Raw genomic sequence first — 25,307 nt, 5'->3', positions numbered from 1 at the left:
TAAGTGCTGCAGGAATCTCTGAAGGAAACCCAGGAGGAATTCCCCGAGAAATTTCAGGAGAAATTGGGAAAAAAAATCCTTAAGGAATTCCAAGCGATTCGTGGAAAAATCCGAAACAATTCCTGCAGGACTCCCCGGAGAGTACTTTTGACGGATGCTCTGAACGAATTTTCGAAGAATATACGGCAGAAATTCCCACGGTAATTTCAGGAGGATTTTCTGGGGAGATCCGATAAAGAAATCCTAAGGAATTCCAGAACAAATTTCTGAGAGGATGCTCGGAGAAACCGTTGGTTGAATTACTTACTGGAGGTATTCCTGGAACAATTCCGTAAGAATGCCAGGATTAATTTTTGTAGGCATCTCTGGAAAATTTATAGAAATTAAAGAATGCATGTCTGTAGGTTCCCCTAAAAAAATTCTGAAGGAATTACTGGATTTTCTTTGAAAAAATCTCGAATTTTGGAATTTTTGGTAGTTTTATTTCAAGATTTACCTGAGTTTACCCAGGAAAAATCCCAGAAGCAGTTTGGAAGATTCATTGAAAGATTATCAAGTAATTATTGAAATAATCTTTACAGTAATTCCTGCAGCAAACTTTTTAAAGAATTCAAAATTAGACAAATTGAAGAAATTCTCGTGGAAAAATGTTGGAGTAATTTTGGAAAAAAAATGTCAATATTTTGATGGTTTTCTTGAATGTTACCTGGAGAAATTCGTTGTTGAATCTTAAAAGAAATCAAAAAAATAATAATAAGAAAAAAACAGTAACTACGACAATAATTCATAAAAGAGTGTCGTTGGAATTTCTAAATTTATTCCAAATTTGCGATTTTAAGTTGTGCATCAGAGGCGTTAAAGTGAAGATCAAGAAGAGTGAACGAATATAAGATTTGTTTCCATCGAGTGAAATTATCGACCATCCAATTGCCTCACAAATGAAATGGAAACCGACGTAATCAAGGAGCCTCCTAGCTCGATTATTAATATGAAAGCATTCGGCCCTAATCTTCCATTTTTATTACATTTGCTGCTTGCTTATACCGATGTGACGATTTGTTACGTGTCATCGCGATTTGTTTCGTTCTCGACGTATCAGGTCGGCGACGGGCATCGACAACAATGAAGGGCGCCGCGTTATCATCTTTTCCTGTACGTACGATATTCGGGTGCCCCTTAGTTCATCAGCTCCGGGTCGCGACCGGGTGAATCGATTATTATTAGCTAATGGCCGAAGAAAATTGGCCTCCTCTAGAGGAAAGTGGCGTTTTGTGGGTTCACAGTTTTTGAAAATGACAAAACATACCCAAGTAGCATTTCGATGGCCAATTAGTCTTGTAGAACCTTCATAAAACCAATACCTATTATTTTGGTTTTATAATGATTCTAAGAACCTCTTCTAGTCTATTTGTTACTTGGGATACACACTAAGATATGCTTAGCATTTTTTCCATCTTTTTACGGAGTTTTCAACAGCAGATATAACTCGATACGCTCGGCTGTCTCTGCGGCTGAAATTCAGTAAATGAGTTACCGGATACAGCAAGTAAATTGTTAAAATTTCCAATCAGATCCTAAGTAAATCCTGCTGAGAGATAGGGAAATCTTTCGACCCGCAAATGACATTTCTGTAAAAATATGAATCCCTATATGTAATCCCTCATGAGCAATTAGAAATTAGTCTGAAAAAGTATCTTCTCATCCCTTTGTAAGGCTAACTCTGAAGTCTGACTCTGAGTAGTAAGTTTTGGGGTTATTGAAAGTGATAATAGTGCCATGAATGAGTCAAGAACTGTCAATGATCTTAAATGACTAATGGAAATAAGTAAAAATTGCATCTGTTTTACTGTGGAAACAACAAGCCAAGTATCATGTTTTAGTCAGATAAACTACATGCGGGTTATAAAACCATCATAAAACCACAATAATAGGTATGAGGTTTTACAACGGTTCTTAAAACCTCTACAAGACTAATTGGGCTTTAACATGTTATTTAAGAAGGCTTTCAATCAAATGGCCAATATACTTGCTAAATAATTACACATCTGTTGGGTTTCCATGGAGGTCAATCATAAATGTGCCATGAATACGTTCAAGTTGACAAATCTTTTGGTAATCCAAGCAACTATTCAAAATGAAATTAGTGTTATGGAGGCACTGACAGTGGCGTCGCGTAACCTCACTTTTTACCTGTGCACCAAGTATAAATTCTTGAATTTTTTGAACAAATTTGCTTGTAATAATTAGAAAATGACGAGAATAGCTGCTTTCACTCATTTGTATTTCGATTTCGATCATAAATCTCCTGCAATTGCAAGTTTTAGGGTCAGTGCACAGGTAAAAAGTGAGGTTACGCGACGCCACTGGGCACTGAGAACCTCCATAAAACCTAAAATATTTCGTTTAGGTTTATTGATGGTTCTAAGGGGTTCCTCTCAAATCGATTAGACTTGAAATAATACGTGCGGGCCCACGAGTTTACATGTTCCTCCAACAATCCACGCAGCTACCCTAAGGCTTGCATAATCTATCCTCGCCGAGTCACACAATTCGCCTTATCTCATCATCGGCGCTGTCCCTTACAGCCAACGACGACAACCGTCCGTGAGACACTCTTTTTCTTCCGCCCACGACCACCACCCACCCCACCCACGCTGAATGAGAGCATACTCGACCTTTTGTTCTGGCGGAACGGGAGCTTCGATTAATGTGACTGTTCTGGGGGTGGTGGAAGCATGATAGGACTCGTTCCATATCGATGGGCTAGGAAGAAAGTTGGAGCCTACCGAACAATCGTCCCACTGACTGCACTGTAGCCTAGTAGTAGGTAGGGGCTAGGAACGTGCTTTTCCCGTTTTTATCGGAGTGTTCTTCCTTGCTTTATTGTACCTACCATCATCGTCCGCCGCTGATGGTGCTCTCTCCTAGTCATCTCGTCGCGTCACGTGGTGCTAGCGGGCGTGAGTAGAGTGTTCGGATTTTCCGTGTAGGCGGCACCCGGCGTGAAGGGCAGCTTCTGTGGATGATGGAGTATTAGGGTGGCCTAGATTTTTATGATGGTTCTAAGAACCTCTTATAGTCTATTTGATTGGTAATCGTAGTCATAAGTTAATATTCTTTTGTCTAATACCATGTAACTAATGACGTTAAAGCATAGTCTAGGATATGCCGAAAAACTTTGCGGACCGCAAAGTGATCCGACGCTTGTGAAAAAAGTTATTCGCCTGGTATTTTAGGCCAAAAATTGAGATTTTATTATTGATGCTATTCCTTTCCATGTTAAATGTTAAGCACCACCGGGCAATCTGTACGTTTTAACTTTTTTCACAAGTACCGGATCACTTTGGCCGACAAAGTTTTTCGGCATATCCTAGGCTATAGTTCTACGTCATTAGTTTGATCGTTTTAGACGAAAAGTTTCAATTTATGAGAAAAATGCAAAAAAGCACGTTTTCCCATGCTAAATTCCATACAAATTTTAATCGCAATGCGGAATACGAGGAAGCAACCAATCGCTCCCAAACTCTGCACAGTTGTTTTGGACGCTAAAAGGAATCGAAAAAGCTTTGTTCCGTTAAAATCGACTTTGTTGACCCAGTCTAGTGGCCATTTTGAAAATAGGGTGGCCCAAAAAACGTCATTTTTGAAAGCGAAACAAATTAAGTTAACTTTAATACGCAAAAATGGTCAAAATATCAGTTTTTTTTATTATTTTTACAATGTTTGGCCACAACGGCTAAACTTTTTTTTATGTTTTTGAACGAAAGTTTAACTATATTTGCATAACATATCCACAAATTAGAAATGTTTTTCAAGTCGTTTTTGAGTTGCATTTTTTTGAAATTTTCAAATTTTGTGCCCATATACGTATGGAATGACCATGCGTCTCCAGAAAAAAATGCGTCTCCATCACTTTAAAAATGCCGTTTATTTTATTATTTTTTTGTTGTTATTATGTACAGCCATAGGCTACTGGGTGAGCTTCAGCAAGTAAAACAAATGCCAGCGAATTCGCCTGCTGCACAGTGATAATCCTTCAAGAATTGCCTAAGCATTCCTTTACAAGTTCCTTCTGAATTCTTCCATAAATTCCTTATGATTCTCCTACGAAAGTTACAGATTCCTCCTAGAGTTATATCTAAGACTCATTCAGGAGTTCCTTCTGAAACTGCTCCAGGAGTGCCTTCGGAAATTGATCTAAGAGTTCTTTCTAAGATTTCTCCAGAGGTTCCTTCGAGGGACCCCCAGGAGTTCCTACTGAAATTACTGCAGCAGTTTCTTGTGGCGTTCCTCCAGGAATTAAATCTGGGAATACACAAGAAGTTTCTTCTTGGAATCGTCAAGAATTTCCTTAGGATTTGCTTTTTTAGGAATTCTTCCAGTTCCTTCTGGTAATGCTTCAAAAGTTTCTTCTGTGATTTTTCAAGGAGCTCTTTCTGAGATTCCTCAAGGAGTTTTTTTTAGAGTCAGTCTTGGATTCCCCCTGAAGCTCCTTCGAGGATTCCCTCAGAGTTCCTTTACGAATATCTCCTGAAGTTCCTTCTGAGATTCCTCCAAAATTTTCCAAAATTGACCTAAACCAGCTTCTGGGATTTATCAAAAAGTTCCTTTCAAGATTCATTCTTTTGGGGGAATTTCTACCGTGATTTCTTCCGGTATTTCTCCAGAAGTTCCTTCCGGAATTCACTCTTTGTGTTTCCAGAAGGAACTTCTGAAAGAATGCCCAAAGTAGTTCTTGGAGCAATATCACTCTGCAGAAAATAATAAAATTAATACTAAAACAAAAAATAAATAAATGGTATTTTCAAATTGATGGAGATGCTTAAGCATACAATTTGAAATTAAATAAAAATGCTGCTAAAACTACGTGAAAAATATTTCTATTTTTTTAAGTGTTATGTAAAAATAGTCAAACTTTCGTTCAAAAATATATAAAAAAGTATAGTCGTTGTAATCCAACATTGTGAAAATCATTTGATCACTGATATTTTGACCTTTTTTGCATTATAAAAGTTTGCCATATTTTCTCTTAAATCTTGAACATATAATCTTGTGATTCGTAAAAAAAGATCGAAAATAGGTCAAATAGTTCCAAAGTTATGACGGTTCGAAAATTAAAAAAAAATATACATAAAAATGTAGTTTTTTTTTCAAAATGGCCACCTTAATGGCGAAACAAAAAATTACTGGTCTAATTATTTTCGAGTCTTTTCTTTTCATGTAATGCCTGCAAAATGAAATCCACAAAATTTACCACCTTTGAGGAGAATCGGTTGGAAAGATCGGAAAATCTATTTGCAAAGTCCGGAAAAATTCTCAAAAAAAATTTTAGAGGGAATTTTATAAGCTAGGGTATTGGTGCCCTTATTGAGCAGATGGCTTCCATTTTCATCCTACGAAAAACAAAGGATTGAAGCGTTGTTTGTTTTGTTTCTTATTTTCGTATTTTTTGTCAGAAGTGAGTACACATTAAAAAAAAAAAAAAGAACGGAAACAATCGGTGCCGTAATCGCTTGTTTTCGAACAGGATGAATTTGTGTGATTTTTCGACTATTTTGATTATTAATTTCAACAGAATTGATCATTACTCAGGAACTCACATCCCACAACAGAAAATTCTTTAGAACTGCCTTCAATATTTCCTTCAGAAGTTCCTTCGCGATTTTTTCTGGTGTTCTTCCCGAATAAAATTCTGCAGGAATTGCAAGAGAAACGTCTGAGAGATGTTATGAATAGTTTCGTGAAGCCATTTTTTTTTAATTCTATCTTTTTGGAATCAGTACTTTTTAAGCGTGATAAGCAGTACAAGAGGGTCATTGTGGCGGCAATGATTGGATTACGCGATGTCTTATTTCTTCCAGGAGTTCTTAAGGATAATCTTCAATAACTTCAGAAATGTTTCCTGCAACTCTTCTGGAAAATTCTTAAAAAGTTTGAAAAACTCCTTCGGAAAATTCTACAACAGTTCCTTCGGAAGTTTTTCGAGGAATTCCTTCGACAGTTCTCCCAAAAAAATATCGGAAGCATAAACCTCCCTCAGAAGTTTTTAAGGGTACTCCAAAAATTCTTCAGAACTTTCCTCGATAGTTCTCGAATCCCTCTAAGAATTTGTTTCGAATAATCGTCAAGGCTTTCTTCGGCATTCAGCTTTTTTTCCCCGAATTCCTCTAGAAATACGTTCTTAATAAAATCCTCCTTACTTAATTCCGAGATTCTGTTTGGGATTCTTGCAAAATTTCCTTCAAGGAGTTTTTTGAGGAATTTCTTCTAGAGTGCGTTCCGAAAATTTTTCAGGAGTTTCATCAGCGGTGTCTCCAACATTTCTTCGAAAATTTCTCTAGGTGTTTCTTCAGAAAATCCTCAAGGAGTTCCTTCGACAAATTCTCTAAGAGTTGTCACGGAAATTCCTTCAGGAAATTATTTATAAAGGATTAATCCTTCAGAAGTTCAAGTTCCCACAGTAAATTTTTCGCGGGAGTTCCTCAGACAGTTTTTCAAAGGCTCCGTCGTAAATTCTTTAAGCAGGTATTTCATTAATTCTTAGATGAATTCCTTCGACAGTTTTTTTCAGAATTTCAACAGAAGTTCTGGCGGAATGTCTTGAAAATCTCTCAAGCAGTTATTTCGCAAAATCTCTGAGGATTTTTATCAGCAGTTCTTCTGGAGTTTTTCTTGAATATTGGTCCAGGAGTGCCTACGGATCTTTTACCAAACTCAAGAATAATTTATTTTCGCAATGTTCAGATTATTCTTCAAGCAAGTTGCTCAATCGTGAAAATAAGTGTGTCGGAACGTTGGAGCCACAAGGACAATAGGATTCCCCAAGATCAGAATCGCCCACTTTCAAAAGCTGCACAATGTGTTTCAAGATATCTTCGCCAACTTCCTGGTATAAAAAGTGCTACAGGAGGATCCGGTTTCCAAACGGTGTCTCGGGGCTGACTGCAAGTATGCTGATGTTACTCGTGACCAGATTTTCAGGCGTACAACGTTTTGTGGCATCCGGACGAGTGCGCTGTAGGTAGCTTTTGAATCATGGGAGCATGATTCGACGCTTCAAACTATGGTAAGAACAGTCCAATTTATTTGTACTTCCCGATGTGAATAGTGCATCACAACGTAAGATCTACAATACGGTAATCTAAGAATTGTTGCACAGTCCAGGGACTAGCCTCATCCATTGAGCTGTTAAATCCTTTCCTTCTTACAACTGTGAACGACTATTATTTCTATGCCAAGAAAGCGTTTCCCGAAAAAGTGCTTGAACAAAAGTTATTGCAAATTGTTCAAATTTTTCGAAATCAACGTAAAACAATAGTTGTGAATGAAACGTTTTTTTTATAAATTTAAAAACTGAAACTTACGAAATACCTTGAATTTAATTAGTGTTACGGTTAAAGTAGTAGAAAAATGTTGACCTAGCTTGATTGGATGGTGACGAACCCGAAAACATTGTCAAGCTGAAGAAATGAAAAACCTACGTCACCATGGATGATTTCGATGCTGACTGTTATCATGTGCTTGCTTTGATAGATCTTTTAACTGTCATAACGTGAGGTTGAAGGTTGCATGCAATTTCCAGATACAATTTTGGTGAGATCCATCTGATTTTTGTAAACTATGCTGTCTTGTGCAGCTATTGTTATCCCATGTTCTATGGCAATTCCTATTAACATACTTGCTACCATTGTTTATTTATGGATTCGGCAACCTTTGCAGACTAGTATATTCGCATATACATTTTTGTTTTTCCATAATGCTAATATACATACATTTGAAATTATGGTTAAATTAGTAGATTATATTCATGTTTTTGTGCCTTAATTACATGTACTGTTAAAATCATACTCAATTCCTGACCATTCCTTTACCAAATTCCTAATTCTTTTCTATTTTCGAGGGCGTCGGTGAGTCGCTGGCATCTCGATAAATAGTTATCCCTTCCCCACTATCCCTTCCCATCCACATAACGTGTTTCTTATCGTTTCAGAGAGCGACCAATGGCGCTTAAGCCTAGGCTTATTAGCCAAGACACATGGTCCAAATGCCTGTGCCCCATCCCGGAATCAGGCCCATGGAGTGACAAAATTTCTTAGCTATGTCACTCCCAACGTTGGTGTTATGTATACTATATACTAAAACACTTTCACTCACTCTAACATATCTACATGATTTACTCAAATACACTTACACCATCTGAATCTTGTCGCATCACTCGCTTATAGTGATTCCTAAATCACCCCATTCCAAATATCCAACTCCTTGACACCTATGGGAGTGTCGGTGAGTCGCTGACCTCTTGTAAAGTAGGTGTCATATCATCACATCCTTTCCTATCCTTGTAACGGAGAAGATGGGCGTGGCCGGCAATGGAAGTTCTCATGTCTTTTTTACTTCAATCTCTGATTGGATAGCTGTTCCTTCCCAAATAGCATTCCATAAGCAATTATAATAAGAGTATTAAAGTTTCAACATGACAACTTTCAGTATGCAATCTACGAATTACTCCGTTACCACACAACAACAACAACCGTAGACACTCCTGGACCAATATTGTGTGGTCCAGGAGTGTCTACGGCGATATCTCCACATGTTTCTTCGGCAATTCCTGTAGCAATTCTATCGAGAATTCCTCCAACAATTTTATCAAATAATCCCTCCATGAATTCAATTGGAGTTCCTCATTTCTACTATTATTTCTTTGGTATTTCATTTGGAGTTTATGCTGGGAGTTTCTCAGGAAATTCTTCAAAATCCTGGAGATTTCTACCGGAAATTATTCGGCAAACCCTCCAGAAGTTCTTCCGGCAGTTTCTACAACAGTTCGTGAATTCCTCAATAGGCTCAAAAATATCAGTTCCTAAAGTTCTTGATTCGGCAGTTCCTCCTCTTAATTTCGAAAAACATTAGGACTTTTTAGAAAAAAATGCCGAAAGAAATTCTTCGAACAAAAAAAGTGCTGAAGGAAATTATTTGGAAAATTCTCAAAGAGTTACTTCGTAAACCTCTCCAAACACCAACCTGGAAATTCTGGAGGATTTCCCATAAGAATTTTAGGAGGAATATGTGTTGTAGGGGTTCCTACATGCAGGGGCAAGTTTAGTACACCGAGAAAAATTTCTACTCAATGACTGAGTTGGCCTTACTCAGAAATCGAAAAATCCTTTGTTTTCTTACTCAGTTTCGGCTAAAAGTGAGACAACCCATTGGCAATGGGTTGTCCCACTTTTAACGGAAACTGAGTAAGAAAACAAAGGATTTTTCGATTTCTGAGTAAGACCAACTCAGTCACTGAGTAGAAATTTTTCCCTGTGTAGGAATTCCAGAGTTCCTCGAGGAATTTTTGTAGTCAGTCGTGGAAGAATTTCTAGATTAACTCATGGAAGGATTCGAGAAGAAATTTCTGGAGGGGTTTTATACGAAGTTCCAGGGAAACTATTGCAGGAAATGCTGGGGCTACTTCTGAAATTTTGAACTGCAGAAACTGTCTAAGAAATTTTAGTTTAATTCTCATAAGAGCTCCTAAAAAAAATTCCGCTATATCTTCTGGAAGAATTTCAAAAAGAATTCCTGACAGTAATCCCAAAGGAATGTTCAAAAGAACGCCAGAACTGCCGGAGGAATTCATGTTCCAGGAATTCATGCTCCAGAAAATTTCCGATCCAACTTCAAGAAATTCTTACAGAAACTTCCTGAGGAATTGCCGAAGTATTCTTAAAGAGATACCCGTAGAAACTTTTGAAGGACTGTTTGAAGAAATTCTCGAATTTCGTAAGATCTCCTAGAGAATTTTCCGAATTTACTTCTGGAGAAGCAATTATCATGGAGAAATTTTATAAAAACAACAAAGTTTTCGGTTTGAAATAATTAATTTGGCACTTTTATATTTCTAAATGGTAGTAGAAACAACCGATTTACCGGTTTATTTCAAATTGTAAATGTGGATCAAAAACAACAAAACTACATTTCAAAACAACTATTTGTTCAGTTTGTAATTCAACAAACGTGTTAGTTGATTCAAACTAAATGGTTTTTTCTCTGTGTACATAATGGCGTTTGAATTTGCAATACATTTTCGGTTTGTTTGGATTGACTCACCCTAAAAGAGCAAAACGGTTGTGGCTCCCGGTTGTCTACGATTTGTCCGCTCTATCTGTTCCCACACTTCTGGGGAGTGTGAGGAGGAATTCTCTGATATGAGTTGAATCTGCTGGCCGTGAGCTGATTGCCATCTTGAGACATTAGCATCTGTGGTTCTGGTGCAGGGATTCCAAGATGCCAGCAGTCCTTTATGACCGCAAGCTTTCTGAAGCTAGAATGATAACGGACTAGTTCTGACTTATTTTTCCCAATGCGGAACAATCGCGTAACTTTTGCATGAGGAGATGACAGTTGCTGAGTGACCTGAATTTGTCATCAACACACTATCGCTCTTTTCAAGTAACATTTTGATAGCCAATTAGTCTTGTAGAGGTTTTGAAAACCGTCATAAAACCTAATACCTTTTATTTTCGTTTTATGGTGGTTCTAAGAACCTCTTCTAGTCTGTTTGACTAAAAAGTGTTACTTTGGTTAATAAAACAATTGTATTTGTCCCATGTTGTATGGAAATCCCTATGTACATGGGATAATAATGCGTAGAATGATAGCACACTTCCCGAGCATAGGATTGAAAGAAAGTGTGTATGGAAAGAAGCTGGAATGAACGTATGATGAGAGGAGATTGCGTTTGGGATAATTAGAGCTAAGCATGGACAATATGGTTAAATCTGCAATCTGCATGAGTACATAATAATACATCTAGATAACTTATAGTAGTAGTAACCTAACATTATAGAACAATGGGTTTGCATGAAACAGTTTAGTTTTAAAGATTGATCACTGTCAATTTAGTCTCATCCATCGAATATCGCTTATTGGCACTCATACTTTCACTCACACATTCACCAAAAAGAAATCTACAAATCAAACTGAAAACAGCAATAAATATTAGTCTCGCTGAGCACTTCCACAGCCACGACCACCACCAGCACTACCAGCCACTCCAATCAAAATACCAGCAATTAACAAAAAACAACAACAGGACCTAATAGATACATACACTTGAATTTGCCATAGGCTCTTCTTGTTGGTTTATCTTCGTTTTTTCAACTCCATATATTCAATAATATGCCATCTGCCCAGTTTGTGTTTTGGAAGTACACCTCAATGTCGACATTGTTTGGAGCTCGATAAACATTCTCTCTCTCTTAACAATATTATGCATTTCATTCCACGTTAAACTAGATAGAGATATAGGTGTCACACGGGGCAGCAGCCCCACGGTTTCGATTTTCTTCTTGGATATCTTCTCAGCTCTTTTCTTTTACCACACATAGAAATCTGTTTTCGTACGGGTTTTACTTGCATGATTTAGTTCCGTTGTTTAGTTATGTTTTTATGTTCGCTGTTTTACTTTCGTTTTGTTTCAGTTGATTGTATTTTGAACACTAATTCGTAAACCTTCTACTAATATGAGCTCAATTAATCTTCTAACACTTTTGTTTTTCAATTTTACAAGTTTTCTCGTTATGCTGGTTAATTCGTCCTTCACTATGAAGGATTGTCATTTTCTTCTTCACCTAACACCGCAATTGTTCCCAATTCCAATGCAAATTTTGATTGTTTTTATTTATTATCGTTTCTTTGTTTCATTTTTCTTTCTTCCGTTACATTATTCTCTGTCTCACTGCTCAACGTGCGTTTCTCTCCCTTTTCTCGTTGCACACCCTGCAGAAGAAGATCATGATCCTGATATGTCTCACCGTACTCGGTCTCATTGCGGCCTCGTACGTCAGTAGCTACTTTATGTAAACGGTGCCATCAGCATCAGCGGCGGCAATAACAACCAACAAGAGCAACATCAACAAAAACAACAACAACCACTACTACTACTACAACTACTATTACGACCTGATCAAATCCGGGAGGGAAGAAATTATTAGAGACGAAGAATCAATCTGAAAACTGTGAATTCCAGTAGACTACAGTATAAGACTGTAGCGTGCAAAACAACACCATCACCGACAGGAGATCATTAGTAAAATCAACAACTATCAAACAAAACAAATCTATTAAAACCACATCAAAGCTGCAGTGCTCCCAACCGGAAGCACAACGAGATATATCATCATCAGCAGAATAGTATTACACAGACACGAAAATAGTTATCGCTCCGTAATTAGCCATTAAGCACAGTGTCTCTCAATCTCTCACTTGTGTCTCGGTGAAAGTTGGTCATAGGGAAGATACGTCGAAGCGAAACATTATTCTCATTTGTGATCCCTCGGTTAAGTCGATTGTTTTTCTCGCGTTGATTCCACAAGCTAAGCAATGTGCGCCGAGAATGGGACGTCCCTACACCACTGAACCACTGTAAAATTCCACCCTCACCAACTGCCATCACTATGCATTTGTAAAAAAAACAACACTACACAACATTCGATCGAGCTATCGGCTCCAAACCATGCAGCGCAAACGACAAACGACACTCTACAACACTTTTGAAGTCTGTGATGGAGAAGTACGCAACCGACGGAGACAATGCACCGTTCAATCCCGAACCCTCTCATGCGTATGTTGTACAACCACCACCAAACCCGTGCACGAATCGCAGCTACACTACCACGAACAAACCGAAAACAGAAACAAATGAGAGCATCGCACGCGCCAGAGGAGATACCAACTCAAAACACGTGCACTCCATCCCTGCAAGCAGTATTCGTAATCTCCCGTAATATCACTCTCTCTTTCTGTCAACCTGTCCTGTGTACCGTTCGTGTATCTACTGTTGCAAGTTCACAATAGAGAGTTGCTCTCCGGGCACAACAACATCCACCACCAATATCACCAACCAAGTCGGCAGACAAAGACCACCAACTCCCCGTCCACCGTCCGTCGTGTTAGAAGTGTCAGTGTAGTAGAGAATGTCTCCCCCTTCAACCACCATCACCACCACCAACAAAACTACTGCTACTACTTCTACTACTACTACTACTTCATGTACACCCTACCGCCTACTGTACTGTGCTACACTGCTAGTACTGCCACCATTACTCGTACTTGAGCAAGTCAATATCCCGTGTAAAATAATCAGGTACATATATTTGTTAACTACTATTTATTCAAGCCGGGGGGAACACTGGGGAAAAATGTGAGGAAACCATTGTTGTGACCCAATTAGAAAGTAGTGCGTAATGATTTTATTTTAGTTTAGCTGGAGTTCCGGAAATCTCACGTTTAAACTTACGTCTGAGGAAGTGAAAGTACATAAACTTTAGTTTATAAGAACGCAAATGGGTTGGAAAGGCTTGTCTGGGTTACCTGGAGTTACCCATATCCCTGGTAGAATTCTTGAAGTATTCCCTAGAGAAATTATCAGAGTAATCCATTGATAAATTTCCGAAATAATTCCTGCCGGAATTCCCAAATGAATTCCTAAAGGAATTCCTGAAGGAAGTCTTGAAAAAAATTCGATTGAATTTTTGAAGGAATTCTCAAATTAATTCTTGGAGGAATTTCTGAAGGAATCCCTGAGAGCATTCATGGGGCACTTCCGAAGAAATCGCCGGAGAAATTCTCGAATTAATCCCTGTAGGAATCCCTGGAGGAGTTCTTGGAGAAATCCCTAGAGAAACTTCCGATGGAAACCCTGGAGGAATTTGCGAAGGAAATCCTGGAAGATTTCCCGAAGAAATTTTTGAGGAATTCTTGAAAGAATTTAAGATGGAGTTCTTGGAGGATTCCGGAAGAAATTCTTTGAGGAATTCTCAATATAATGCCTGGAGGCATTTCAGATGGAGTTCCTGGAGGAATTTGCAAAAGAATTTCTAAAAGAAATCCTTGAGGAATTTTCGTAGGATTTTCTGAAGGAATTCCTGGAGAAATTTCTGACGGAATTACTGGAGGTATTTCCGAAGGAATTCCTGGAGGATTTTCCGAAGGAATTCCTGGAGGAATTTCCGAAGGAATTCCTGGAGGAACTTCCGAAGGAATTCCTGGAGGAACTTCCGAAGGAATTCCTGGAGGAACTTCCGAAGGAATTCCTGGAGGAACTTCCGAAGGAATTCCTGGAGGAACTTCCGAAGGAATTCCTGGAGGAACTTCCGAAGGAATTCCTGGAGGAACTTCCGAAGGAATTCCTGGAGGAACTTCCGAAGGAATTCCTGGAGGAACTTCCGAAGGAATTCCTGGAGGAACTTCCGAAGGAATTCCTGGAGGAACTTCCGAAGGAATTCCTGGAGGAACTTCCGAAGGAATTCCTGGAGGAACTTCCGAAGGAATTCCTGGAGGAACTTCCGAAGTAATTCCTGGAGGAACTTCCGAAGTAATTCCTGGAGGAATTTCCGAAGTAATTCCTGGAGGAACTTCCGAAGTAACTCCTGGAGGAACTTCCGAAGTAACTCCTGGAGGAACTTCCGAAGTAACTCCTGGAGGAATTTCCGAAGGAATTCCTGGAGGAATTTCCGAAGGAATTCCTGGAGGAACTTCCGAAGGAATTCCTGGAGGAACTTCCGAAGTAATTCCTGGAGGAACTTCCGAAGTAATTCCTGGAGGAACTTCCGAAGTAATTCCTGGAGGAACTTCCGAAGTAATTCCTGGAGGAATTTCCGAAGTAATTCCTGGAGGAACTTCCGAAGTAACTCCTGGAGGAACTTCCGAAGTAACTCCTGGAGGAACTTCCGAAGGAACTCCTGAAGGAACTTCCGAAGGAATTGCTGGAGGAATTTCCGAAGGAATTCCTGGAGGAATTTCCGAAGGAATTCCTGGAGGAATTTCCGAAGGAATTCCTGGAGGAATTTCCGAAGGAATTCCTGGAGGAACTTCCGAAGGAATTCCTGGAGGAACTTCCGAAGTAATTCCTGGAGGAATTTCCGAAGGAATTCCTGGAGGAATTTCCGAAGGAATTCCAGGACGAATTTCCGAAGGAATTCCAGGACGAATTTCCGAAGGAATTCCTGGAGGAATTTCCGAAGGAATACCTGGAGGAATTTCCGAAGGAATTCCTGGGGGAATTTCCGAAGAAATTCCTGGGGGAATTTCCGAAGGAATTCCTGGAGGAATTTCCGAAGGAATTCCTGGAGGAATTTCCGAAGCAATTCCTGGAGGAATTTCCGAAGGAATTCCTGGAGGAATTTCCGAAGGAATTCCTGGAGGAATTTCCGAAGGAATTCCTGGAGGAATTTCCGAAGGAATTCCTGGAGGAATTTCCGAAGGAATTCCTGGAGGAATTTCCGAAGGAATTCCTGGAGGAATTTCCGAAGGAATTCCTGGAGGAATTTCCGAAGGAATTCCTGGAGGAATTTCCGAAGGAATTCCTGGAGGAATTTCCGAAGGAATTCCTGGAGGAATTTCCGAAGGAATTCCTGGAGGAATTTCCGAAGGAATTCCTGGAGGAATTTCCGAAGGAATTCCTGGAGGAATTTCCGAAGGAATTCCTGGAGGAATTTCCGAAGGAATTCCTGGAGGAATTTCCGAAGGAATTCCTGGAGGAATTTCCGAAGGAATTCCTGGAGGAATTTCCGAAGGAATTCCTGGAGGAATTTCCGAAGGAATTCCTGGAGGAATTTCCGAAGGAATTCCTGGAGGAATTTCCGAAGGAATTCCTGGAGGAATTTCCGAAGGAATTCCTGGAGGAATTTCCGAAGGAATTCCTGGAGGAATTTCCGAAGGAATTCCTGGAGGAATTTCCGAAGGAATTCCTGGAGGAATTTCCGAAGGAATTCCTGGAGGAATTTCCGAAGGAATTCCTGGAGGAATTTCCGAAGGAATTCCTGGAGGAATTTCCGAAGGAATTCCTGGAGGAATTTCCGAAGGAATTCCTGGAGGAATTTCCGAAGGAATTCCTGGAGGAATTTCCGAAGGAATTCCTGGAGGAATTTCCGAAGGAATTCCTGGAGGAATTTCCGAAGGAATTCCTGGAGGAATTTCCGAAGGAATTCCTGGAGGAATTTCCGAAGGAATTCCTGGAGGAATTTCTGAAGGAATTCCTGGAGGAATTTCCGAAGGAATTCCTGGAGGAATTTCCGAAGGAATTCCTGGAGGAATTTCCGAAGGAATTCCTGGAGGAATTTCCGAAGGAATTCCTGGAGGAATTTCCGAAGGAATTCCTGGAGGAATTTCCGAAGGAATTCCTGGAGGAATTTCCGAAGGAATTCCTGGAGGAATTTCCGAAGGAATTCCTGGAGGAATTTCTGAAGGAATTCATGGAAGAATTTCCGAAGGAATTTCCGAAGGAATTTCAGAAGGAATTCCTGGAGGAATTTTCGAAGAAAGTCCTGGGGGAGTTTCCGAAGAAAGTCCTGGAGGAATTTCCGAAGAAAGTCCTGGAGAAATTTCCGAAGAAAGTCCTGGAGGAATTTCCGAGCAATTCCTGGAGGAATTTCCGAGGAATTCCTGGAGGAATTTCCGAGGAATTCCTGGTGGAATTTCCGAAGAAATTCCTGGAGTAATTTCCGAAGGAATTCCTGGAGTAATTTCCGAAGGAATTTGCGAATGAATTCTTAGAGGAATTTCCGAAGGAATTAATGGAGGAATTTCTCTCGAAAAATTACTGCTAAAATAAATTTCTACTGGATTGCTTAGAGGATTTCATGCAGGAACTTTCAAAGTAACCCAAACAAGCCTTACTACCTACAAAGTTCATTTGATAATAGCATTTTACTTTATCCTGTATATTTATAACACCGAATCTTATAGGTTTAATGCGCCACGATGAAGAAAATCATATTTATTTTATGTTTTGCATCACATTTACACAAACCCAACTCTGTAAATCTCCCCCCTTAAATATCATACATAGCTGCCCGGTTTAGTTGACGAATCATTAGACAAACTTTCCAACTATTGGCCAATATTAATTTTCTGTAATTTATCATAAGTTTCAACAAAAAAAAATCATCTATCTCTACGTGTACAGAACCGATCTAAATTTCTTCGTCATTCACTCTGTTAGTCCTCCCTCATCCTTTCATTAATGTACAACAAAGCTCATGTCCCGTCACGATTTCCCCGCTCCCCGCTCATTGATATTCGCAATAAAAAAAAAAAAACTTGGTATTGTGCATAAAAGTGAATGATCGTGTAAGTAAATACCAGTAAATATGCATACCACATGAACATATAACATATGAAAAGTAAGTGTTGTACGAGCGAATGACGATTGCTAGTATATATTTTAAATAGTCATGCAGCAACTTTTCGGTTTTTTATTTTTAATTTCTGGGCCTAGAAGTCAACTACTCCGAACAAAACTGCGCGCCAAAAGTAGCCGGGCCAGAAGCTACATGTGTAATTGAAAATAACTGCAAATTTGTTGGTTTTTATTAGTTTTTAGTTGTGATTACGACGGTGTATTTTAATATTTTAATTCAGCTTGATTTTAGCGAAGACGGCTAATAACAAGACAGACAGCTCCCACCCTGTCGCAGGCGACATGGTTGAAACGCCCTCAACGATTCACAGGAACATTAAAACATTAATGTGTGCGTGTACATGCTAATATGTACACAGAAATTGTAACATCTCACGCACACTGACTCATGATGTTGTTCCCTGAAGTCGTTCGCGGCGCTAGTGTGCTTGTAGCTCCCAAGGTATATGGAGCAAGAGGGTAGATGTCTGTCTTGTATTAGCCGTCTTCGATTTTAGTGAATGTTCCTTACATGAACAGAAGGAAATGGCCATTGATGTTGACAGTCGATCAGAATCGAAAATTTCGTATATTTCGTATGTTGATGGTTGAGGTGACCATTCAGTATGAAGTATTACTATAGAACAACAATAGTGTAAATGGTACTTGTATGGTATAAGAAGTACAAATTGGAATTCATCATAAAGTATGTTTGTTTTATTACAGCACAGATTATTGTGCCCATTGATTAAAACGACATGAAACAAAACAGTTTATGGTTATGTACCATTCTATGTATGGTAAATGAAACTAATTGATGCATATGTAATCTTGTTACATTTTGAAAATGCGATACGATGTTTAGTACTGTGCCAGTTTTGGTTTGTAAAGCTTCCCTTTTATAAACATGGATGAACACCGCTGATTTTTTTGTGGAGTTCCGATTAATTATATATCATACCGTTGTAGCCATAAGATGTATTGTTTTAATATTGTTTATTGTTTGAATCGTATTATTTTTTGTCGCCTCTGCATCAACGAGTAATATTCGAAATTTTCTACAGGGTTTCTGTTGTACAAACAACATCAATGCAGTGCAGAAGAGCTGTGACTCAATGGAGTGAATTTTATGTTTTCGCACGAAATAAAAAGTTCACTGTAATGAGGTTAAAAAGAATAAAAATATTCAATCTAGCGAACAAAACAAAGGAAAATAAAAAGAACACAGAACTTCATCATCAATAAACGATGTGAATAATGACGAAAACAAGCTTTAGTTTTTTTTTCCACACACACTCAAACTCTATTCCGTTTGCCTTTTCCGTCGTCGTTGTGCGCGCGATCACCCCTTGGTTCCGATTTTCCGGTCCAGTATCACCCCTATATCCTGTGTATAGTTATGACAGTCAGTCTACCTTAATGTCATTAATGAACTCCACGCTGCCGTAGTGATATATTTTTCCGTTCGTTTTCATTTAGCCCTCATTAGCCCGGTATGTCTGCTGTGCGTACACATGTGAATTTTGGCTCGATAGATAACCACTAATTACGATTTGGAACTTTTTTCTTCTTTCTCTTTTTCTCCCACTCACTTGCTCTTTTCCCGCTCTTGTGACTATTTTTAAATATTCTTCGATCCGGAAACCATGAGAGCAGAAGAAGATCATTATCCTGATATGTGTGAGCATTCTTCTGATAGTGGTTGCGTCAACAATTACCGGATATTTCGGTTTTTAAGCAAACAAAACAGAACAACAAATCATCGATCCTAACGTTAAAACAAATAATACACAAAAAAACACAAGAAGCAGAAAAACGAATGTAAGAGTAATGGTTATTCGAGGTACACACGCCCACACACCGATTGGAAATTCCGCAAGCCCAGTCAAACGGTGATATAAACAAACTAAGACGGATATTATGCATTTAACTGGACGGGGTTGTCCGTGTGGGTCCCAAGCTTTCGATTCATTTAGATTAATTAGGAACTCCCGGACACCACCATCAGAGAAGGAACCATCTGTGTTTCGATTTTTTCAACAATAACAACAGCGGTTATCGTCTTCGACCAGTTAGGGCAGTCGTAGGAGAAGCAGGAGCAGCAGTAGATCACCTTCAACTCGGGATTCGCGTTTCTTTGGACGGCGAAAAACGTGACTTATTCAGCAAGCAAATCGTAAGTATCACAACTATGTTACCCATTCACAATGCCTTGGATGGAACATTTTTTTTTTAGTTTTCAGTTATGTAAAAACTGTAAAACAGCAGGCCTGGTAGCAAAGCACTTTTATATTTATCAAAGATATTTTTATCCCTGTGATGATTTATATCCATGTAGACATTTATCCTCGGATTCTTCGATATGTAGAAAAACTTGTAGTTAGAAGGCACAGATTGTTGCTAATTGACAAATTGAGAGATGAATTTGGGAGAAAAAATCACGTTCTAGTGAGATTCGAACCCACGACTTCGCATTCGCTAGACCGGCGCTTTAACCAACTAAGCTGCATAATAGGTAATGATTCGTGGTATCAGGTATCAGAAGGCCGGCTCCGGAGGCACATTATCCTCCATTTGGGACATTTGTGCCATCGCCATACATATAAGCCTATTTCATCATTTACCTGAGGGAGAATGGGACAAGGGATGGAATGGGATTAGGAAAGGGAAAAGTGATGAAATAGGAAGGGGTGCCCTAGAAGAGGGAAAGAACGCATAAGCGCAACGAGAGCTCATAGCCCATACCACAATGGGTTTAATCAGTGCCCTGCAAAGGACACTGTAAAACGCATAAGCGTAAAGAGAGCCTATATCTCATGGGAGGTAGCTTGTGACGTTACGCGACTTTCAATGTAACATTGAAAGGCACGTCATCGAAAGCATCCTCACTATTCAAGAAATCACCCAAGCAAAAACTACGTTTGAGCGAGTGTTTTCTCGAAAACGTATACAACTTTGTGTAAAAGAGTCACTGTGGACATCCCAAATTGGGAAGCATGTGAGTTCACATGAAAAGGCATGTTAGCCAGACGAACATCACAGATGTGATAATCGACAATGCGTTTCAAGCATTTCAGAAAGAACGAGGTAACCAGATAAATCTGGAACTTATTCCTTCTTTATACAACGCGCGCATCCTTTCGAGCTAAAACTATGGAGTAATTTCACGCCATGAAAATACCCAATAGAAAACTACAAGAGTTCAAAACATGTTTGAACTACTCAAACTCTATAGGATTAGAGAATTTTGTATTTTATCTAAACTGTAACAAATAATTGCTAAATACATGTAAGGTTTTACAAAAAAAATCCTTTTGGAGAAACATAGGACAAAACCCCATTTGCTCCTGGAGATTTGATGTAAGCAGAGCTTTTTAGTGCCCATTAAATCGATTCTATAGCTACAATCCTCGAGGCAGAAGCTAGAGATTTGTAGCTATACAAAAGACTGGTTTATCCGAAGATATTTTGAACTTGAACAGATCAGGGCTCCGTTCAGAAATACCTCTTGCGGTCCACACAGACCCCAACAGAACAAGCTTCTTTCAAAGCAATAGTTATGATATACCACAAAGGGGGGCGTTGTAGTAACAAAACCACAATGAAACTCTCTTGGAGTAGCAATGGAAGTGAGTTATCCATAAAATATGATCGCAATCAACTAGTACCCTAGTTTGTACCCTAGTTTGTTGAGCAGGGACGCCTGAATACACAAAGTTTGCGAAGGAACACTCAAAAGTGAAAAGAAAGTCAAATGGAGACTCCTCATCCGACACATGCCAATCAGTTAACTCTTGACAAACTCTGCTCATGCAGAGTTGGGTTAGGTGCAATTCTATGTTAAGTTATCTATGACCTGTACTACCTAAGTATTCCATCAAACTGAAGCATGTCAAATTAATGTTTGAGCTACTTCAGATTATATAAATCGTCGTAGCAATACTGCCAAATATCAGCGAAAAGATGCTGAAAACAAGAGCTTGCTTGAAGGCATCCATAAGGAAAGGTTGAAACATTCTGGTAACGTTATAAAATATAGGGTATCGCGCCACTTGGGCGGTGATTCTATATTCGTCTGTTTGCCACTATGACTCAGTCAATTTTGAACCAATCGACTTGAAATGTTGTACACGGGTAGATACTATACCTATCTCACCACATTCCAAAAGTTGTGCCAATTGGATCAAATTTGACTGAGTTATAGTGGAAAACAGACGAATATAGAATCACCGCCCAAGTAGCGCGATTCCCTAGCATGCTCTAGGCACGACAATTAATTATAATGAACGATGCAAAACTGGGTTCATAAGGTAATCTATACAGAAATTACACTACGAAAATCAACTTTTTCAAGTAGAGCCACTTAGGCTACACACGCTTTTTACGCTGAAAATTGATCTAAGGTTTCCTAGCCGTAGCCACTACCCAAACTAGACAGGATTACACTCATCACAATCACAACACAAAAAGGAAACATCAACGACAAACCAAATCGATGTCAATTGAAAAACGCGAATGACGAAAACGCATTAAGGGAACCCATATAGGTAGTAATGTAAGCTAATTTACAACATTTGAATAATCCCGCCCTTATTTAGCCTCAAATTTGAGACTTAAGAAGGGCAACTGATTATCTCGGAGGATCACAAGGTCCACTGCACCATTGCTCCGGTTAGCGCAGTAAGGGCGTAATACTGTGGAGGACGCCCTAATTCTCCACAGGCTCCGTTTGTGGTTATGTTTTTATCAGACCCCCCCCCCCTAACCACGGTAAGCATAAAGCCGCATAACACCATGAATTAGCGGTCACCTGTTTAGTGGACTCTTACCACTGGATCAGGCGGTCCGTAGTGTTATTCTTAGCCAATGAGACAACCGCTACCGACACTACACAGCTATCTAGGGTGATCGGGAAAAGAAGTTAACATTGATGGTCAACTTCTAAACGAGCCCGAACAGCCATTAAAAAAAAATCACGTTCTAGTTAGATTCGAACCCATGACTTCGTATTCGCTAGACCGGCGCTTTAACCAACTAAGCTACATAATAGGTAATGATTCAGTGGAATAGAAAACCAAGCTGAACCCGTGCCCACACCATGAATATTCCTTTTTTCACGATCCATCTCTCTTTTGGCATAGATGCCAATCCACAACACACCCGCGTTTGTGCCCAATAAATAGAAGTGATGTTCATGGTGTGGGCTCGAGTTTTGTTTGGCTAATTTTCTTGGAAAATTCCAGTATTTCCAGTTTTTAGACACCCTGCTTTTCAATTGAAAGCATATCTCGTTTTGTTCACTGTAGACAGCTGTCTTTATCGGCTCCGTTCTTCAGAATGCAAGAAGTCTCATTCTCAAGGATTTCGGGTCTTCTGCACTATTCCAGTGCTATTGAAGCGGCATTCAGGGTGTTACAGGAGCGGTTTCGGAGGTTTCAAGGGGTTTTGGACGCGTTTTAGGGAATTTCAGGGAACTTCAAGGCGATTCAAGAAGTTGAGGAAGGGAATGAGATGCAGTGAGAACTATTCCGGGGATTTCAGGAGCGTTCATGGTTCAAGGAAGTTTCAGGGGGTTTTAATGCGTTTCAGGGGGTTTCAAGTTATCTAGTGGGGTTTCGAAAGAGCTACAGAGCGTTTCAACAGATTACAAGGGGAGTAAGGAGTATTCCAAGTGGTTTCATGGTGTTTTCAAAGTTTCAAAACATTCAATGGAGTTTTGATACCTATTCAGAGAGAATGTTCCAAGAACGTTTTAGGAGATTCCGGTAGCATTAAGCGAAGTCATGATTTCAAAGAATCATAGACGGACAATAATGAGAGTTTTATGTACGCGGAAAACAATGGTTAGCTCCAGAAACCAATACTACATCGAACAGGAATAAGTAAATTCCTCGACTAGATTTCTGAATACACGGGACATCTTGATTGAAGTCAGGCCTTGAGTTCTATGAGCTGTTGATGAACTGTAATCACATGTTTTGCCTGTGTAGAATCTCTATTGACTACATAAACTCACATTCCGCCATGTGTCAGGGAAGATGGTCTCTCAAAACTATTCCTAGGAAAATTTGATGACCTAAGCGAAGGCATGTCTTGACTTCAGAGAACAAGATTTTTTTTGCACGCAGGAAACAACTGTTGGTTCCATAAGCCAATATTACATCGAACTGGAGTAAGTGGATTCCTCGACTAGATTCCTGAGTACCTGGGATGGCCTGACTGAAATCAGGCCTTGAATTAATTGAGCTGTAAATAAACTGTAACACGTGTTTTGCCTGTGTGGAACCTCTGTGCACTACATAAAATCATATTCTATCATGTGTTAATAAAAAGGTCTCGCACAACTATTCCTAGTAAAATTTGATGACCCAAGCGAAGACATTCCTTGATTTCAGAGAAGCATTGACGGACAACAATGAGAGTTTTCTGCACGCGGAAACAATGGTTAGCTCCAGTAGCCAATACTACACCGAACAGGAGTAGGAGAAGTCAAGGCATGAGTGAATTGAGGCATGAGCGAATGAGTTTATCAAATTTCCCTAGAAATAGTTTTGAGAGACCTACTCATGGACACATGGTGGAATATGAGTTTATGAAGTGCACAGAGATTTCACACAGGTTAAACATGTGATTACATTTCATCTACAGCTCATAGAGCTCAAGGCCTGACTTTTGCCAGGCCATCCCGGGTACTCAGGAATCTAGTCGAGGAATTTACTTACTCCCGTTCGATGTAGTGTTGGTTTCTGGAGCTAACCATTGTTTTCCGCGTGCAAAAAACTCTCATTGTTGTCCATCTATAATTCTCTGAAGTCAAGGCATGACTTCGCTTAGGTCATGACATTTACCTAGGAATAGTTGTGAGAGACCTTCTCATTGACACATGATAGATGAGTTTATGTAGTGCACAGAGGTTCCACATAGGTAAAACATGTGATTACACAATTAACTCAAGGCCTGACTTCAGCCAGGCCATCCCAGGTACTCAGGCATGATGTAGTATTAGTTTCTGGAGGCAATCGTTTTTTTCCGCATGCAAATAAGTTTAATTGTAGTCCATCTACGGTTCTCTGTAGTCAAGGCATGACTTCGCTAAGTTTATCAAATTTCCCTAGGAATAGTTGTGAGAGACCTTTTCCCTGACACATGATGGAATGTGAGTTTAGGTAGTCAATAGAGATTGTACACTGGCAAAGCATGTGATTACAGTTCATCAACAGCTCATAGAACTCAAGGCCTGACTTCAATCAAGATGTCCCGTGTATTCAGGAATCTAGTCGAGGAATTCACTTACTCCAGTTCGATGTAGTATTGGTTTCTGGAGCTAATAATTGTTTTCCGCGTGCATAAAACTCTCATTGTTGTCCGTCTATGGTTCTCTGAATTCAAGGCATGACTTCGCTTAGGTCATCAAATTTTCTTAGGAATAGTTGTGCGAGATCTTTTTTTACACAAGATAGAGTATGAGTTTATGTAGCGCACAGAGGTTCCACATAGGTAAAACAAGGGATTACAGTTTATCTACAGCTCAATGAACTCAAGGTCTGACTTCAGCCAGGCCATCCCGGGTACTCCGGAATCTGGTCGAGGCTTTTACTTACTCCTGTTCGATGTAGTATTGGTTTCTGAAGCTAACCGTTGTTTTCCGCATGCAAATATGTCTAATTGTAGTGCATCTACGGTTCTCTGTAGTCAAGGCATGACTTCAATCAGATCGTCCAAAATTTCTACTGCTCGTTGATATAACAAACATTATACAGATGTTCAAGTATTGGTGCAAATAAAAGCGATAAAAATAATTGAAAATAATCCTTGGTGATTATTTCGAGTGTTCATATTTTGTAAGGACGGATTCGGACAATCATTCGAGTTATTCTGGAAATATTAATAGTACTACAAGGGCAAAACATGTTCAAAAGATGTCTCCGATGACCTATGGGTTCAATAAGGGAATAATATCTAGTGTTTAATTTCATTTGAAAACAACAAACGCAAATGAAGACTTGGATGGTTCAGAAATGTTGAATATCTCAAGAACTCAAAAGAAACCTATCGGAAAATCTCAAATTCGAACCTGTAGCAACATCAACTATCGTTGGGCAACGGAATGTGCAAACTCCCATTGAAATACTTCGTT

The 25,307-nt window shown here is 39.4% G+C and overlaps 1 protein-coding gene across 6 annotated transcripts in view; it reads left to right on the top strand.

The window, feature by feature from the left end:
- The window catches only part of LOC109409257 (syntaxin-1A), a 298,425-nt gene that overhangs the window by 257,545 nt on the left and 15,573 nt on the right, over positions 1-25,307 (top strand). For 4 of the 6 annotated variants that reach the window (XR_009998103.1, XR_009998102.1, XR_009998104.1 and 1 more), the window contains exon 9: positions 18,827-19,346. Coding sequence is in view for 2 of the 6 variants with exons in the window: in XM_062854413.1 (XP_062710397.1) it covers positions 11,776-11,853 (78 nt within the window). In the remaining 4 variants the exon portion in view is untranslated. Of the gene's footprint in view, positions 1-11,775; positions 12,468-18,826; positions 19,347-25,307 lie in introns of those variants that run through there. The other 2 variants (XM_062854413.1, XM_062854411.1) reach the window with 1 other exon arrangement.

The sequence above is a fragment of the Aedes albopictus genome, chromosome 2 (assembly GCF_035046485.1).
Source record: "Aedes albopictus strain Foshan chromosome 2, AalbF5, whole genome shotgun sequence".
In the NCBI taxonomy this organism is placed as follows: Eukaryota; Metazoa; Arthropoda; class Insecta; order Diptera; family Culicidae; genus Aedes; species Aedes albopictus.
Note: the sequence above shows the minus strand (reverse complement) of the source record. Positions and strands in the feature narration are given on the sequence as shown.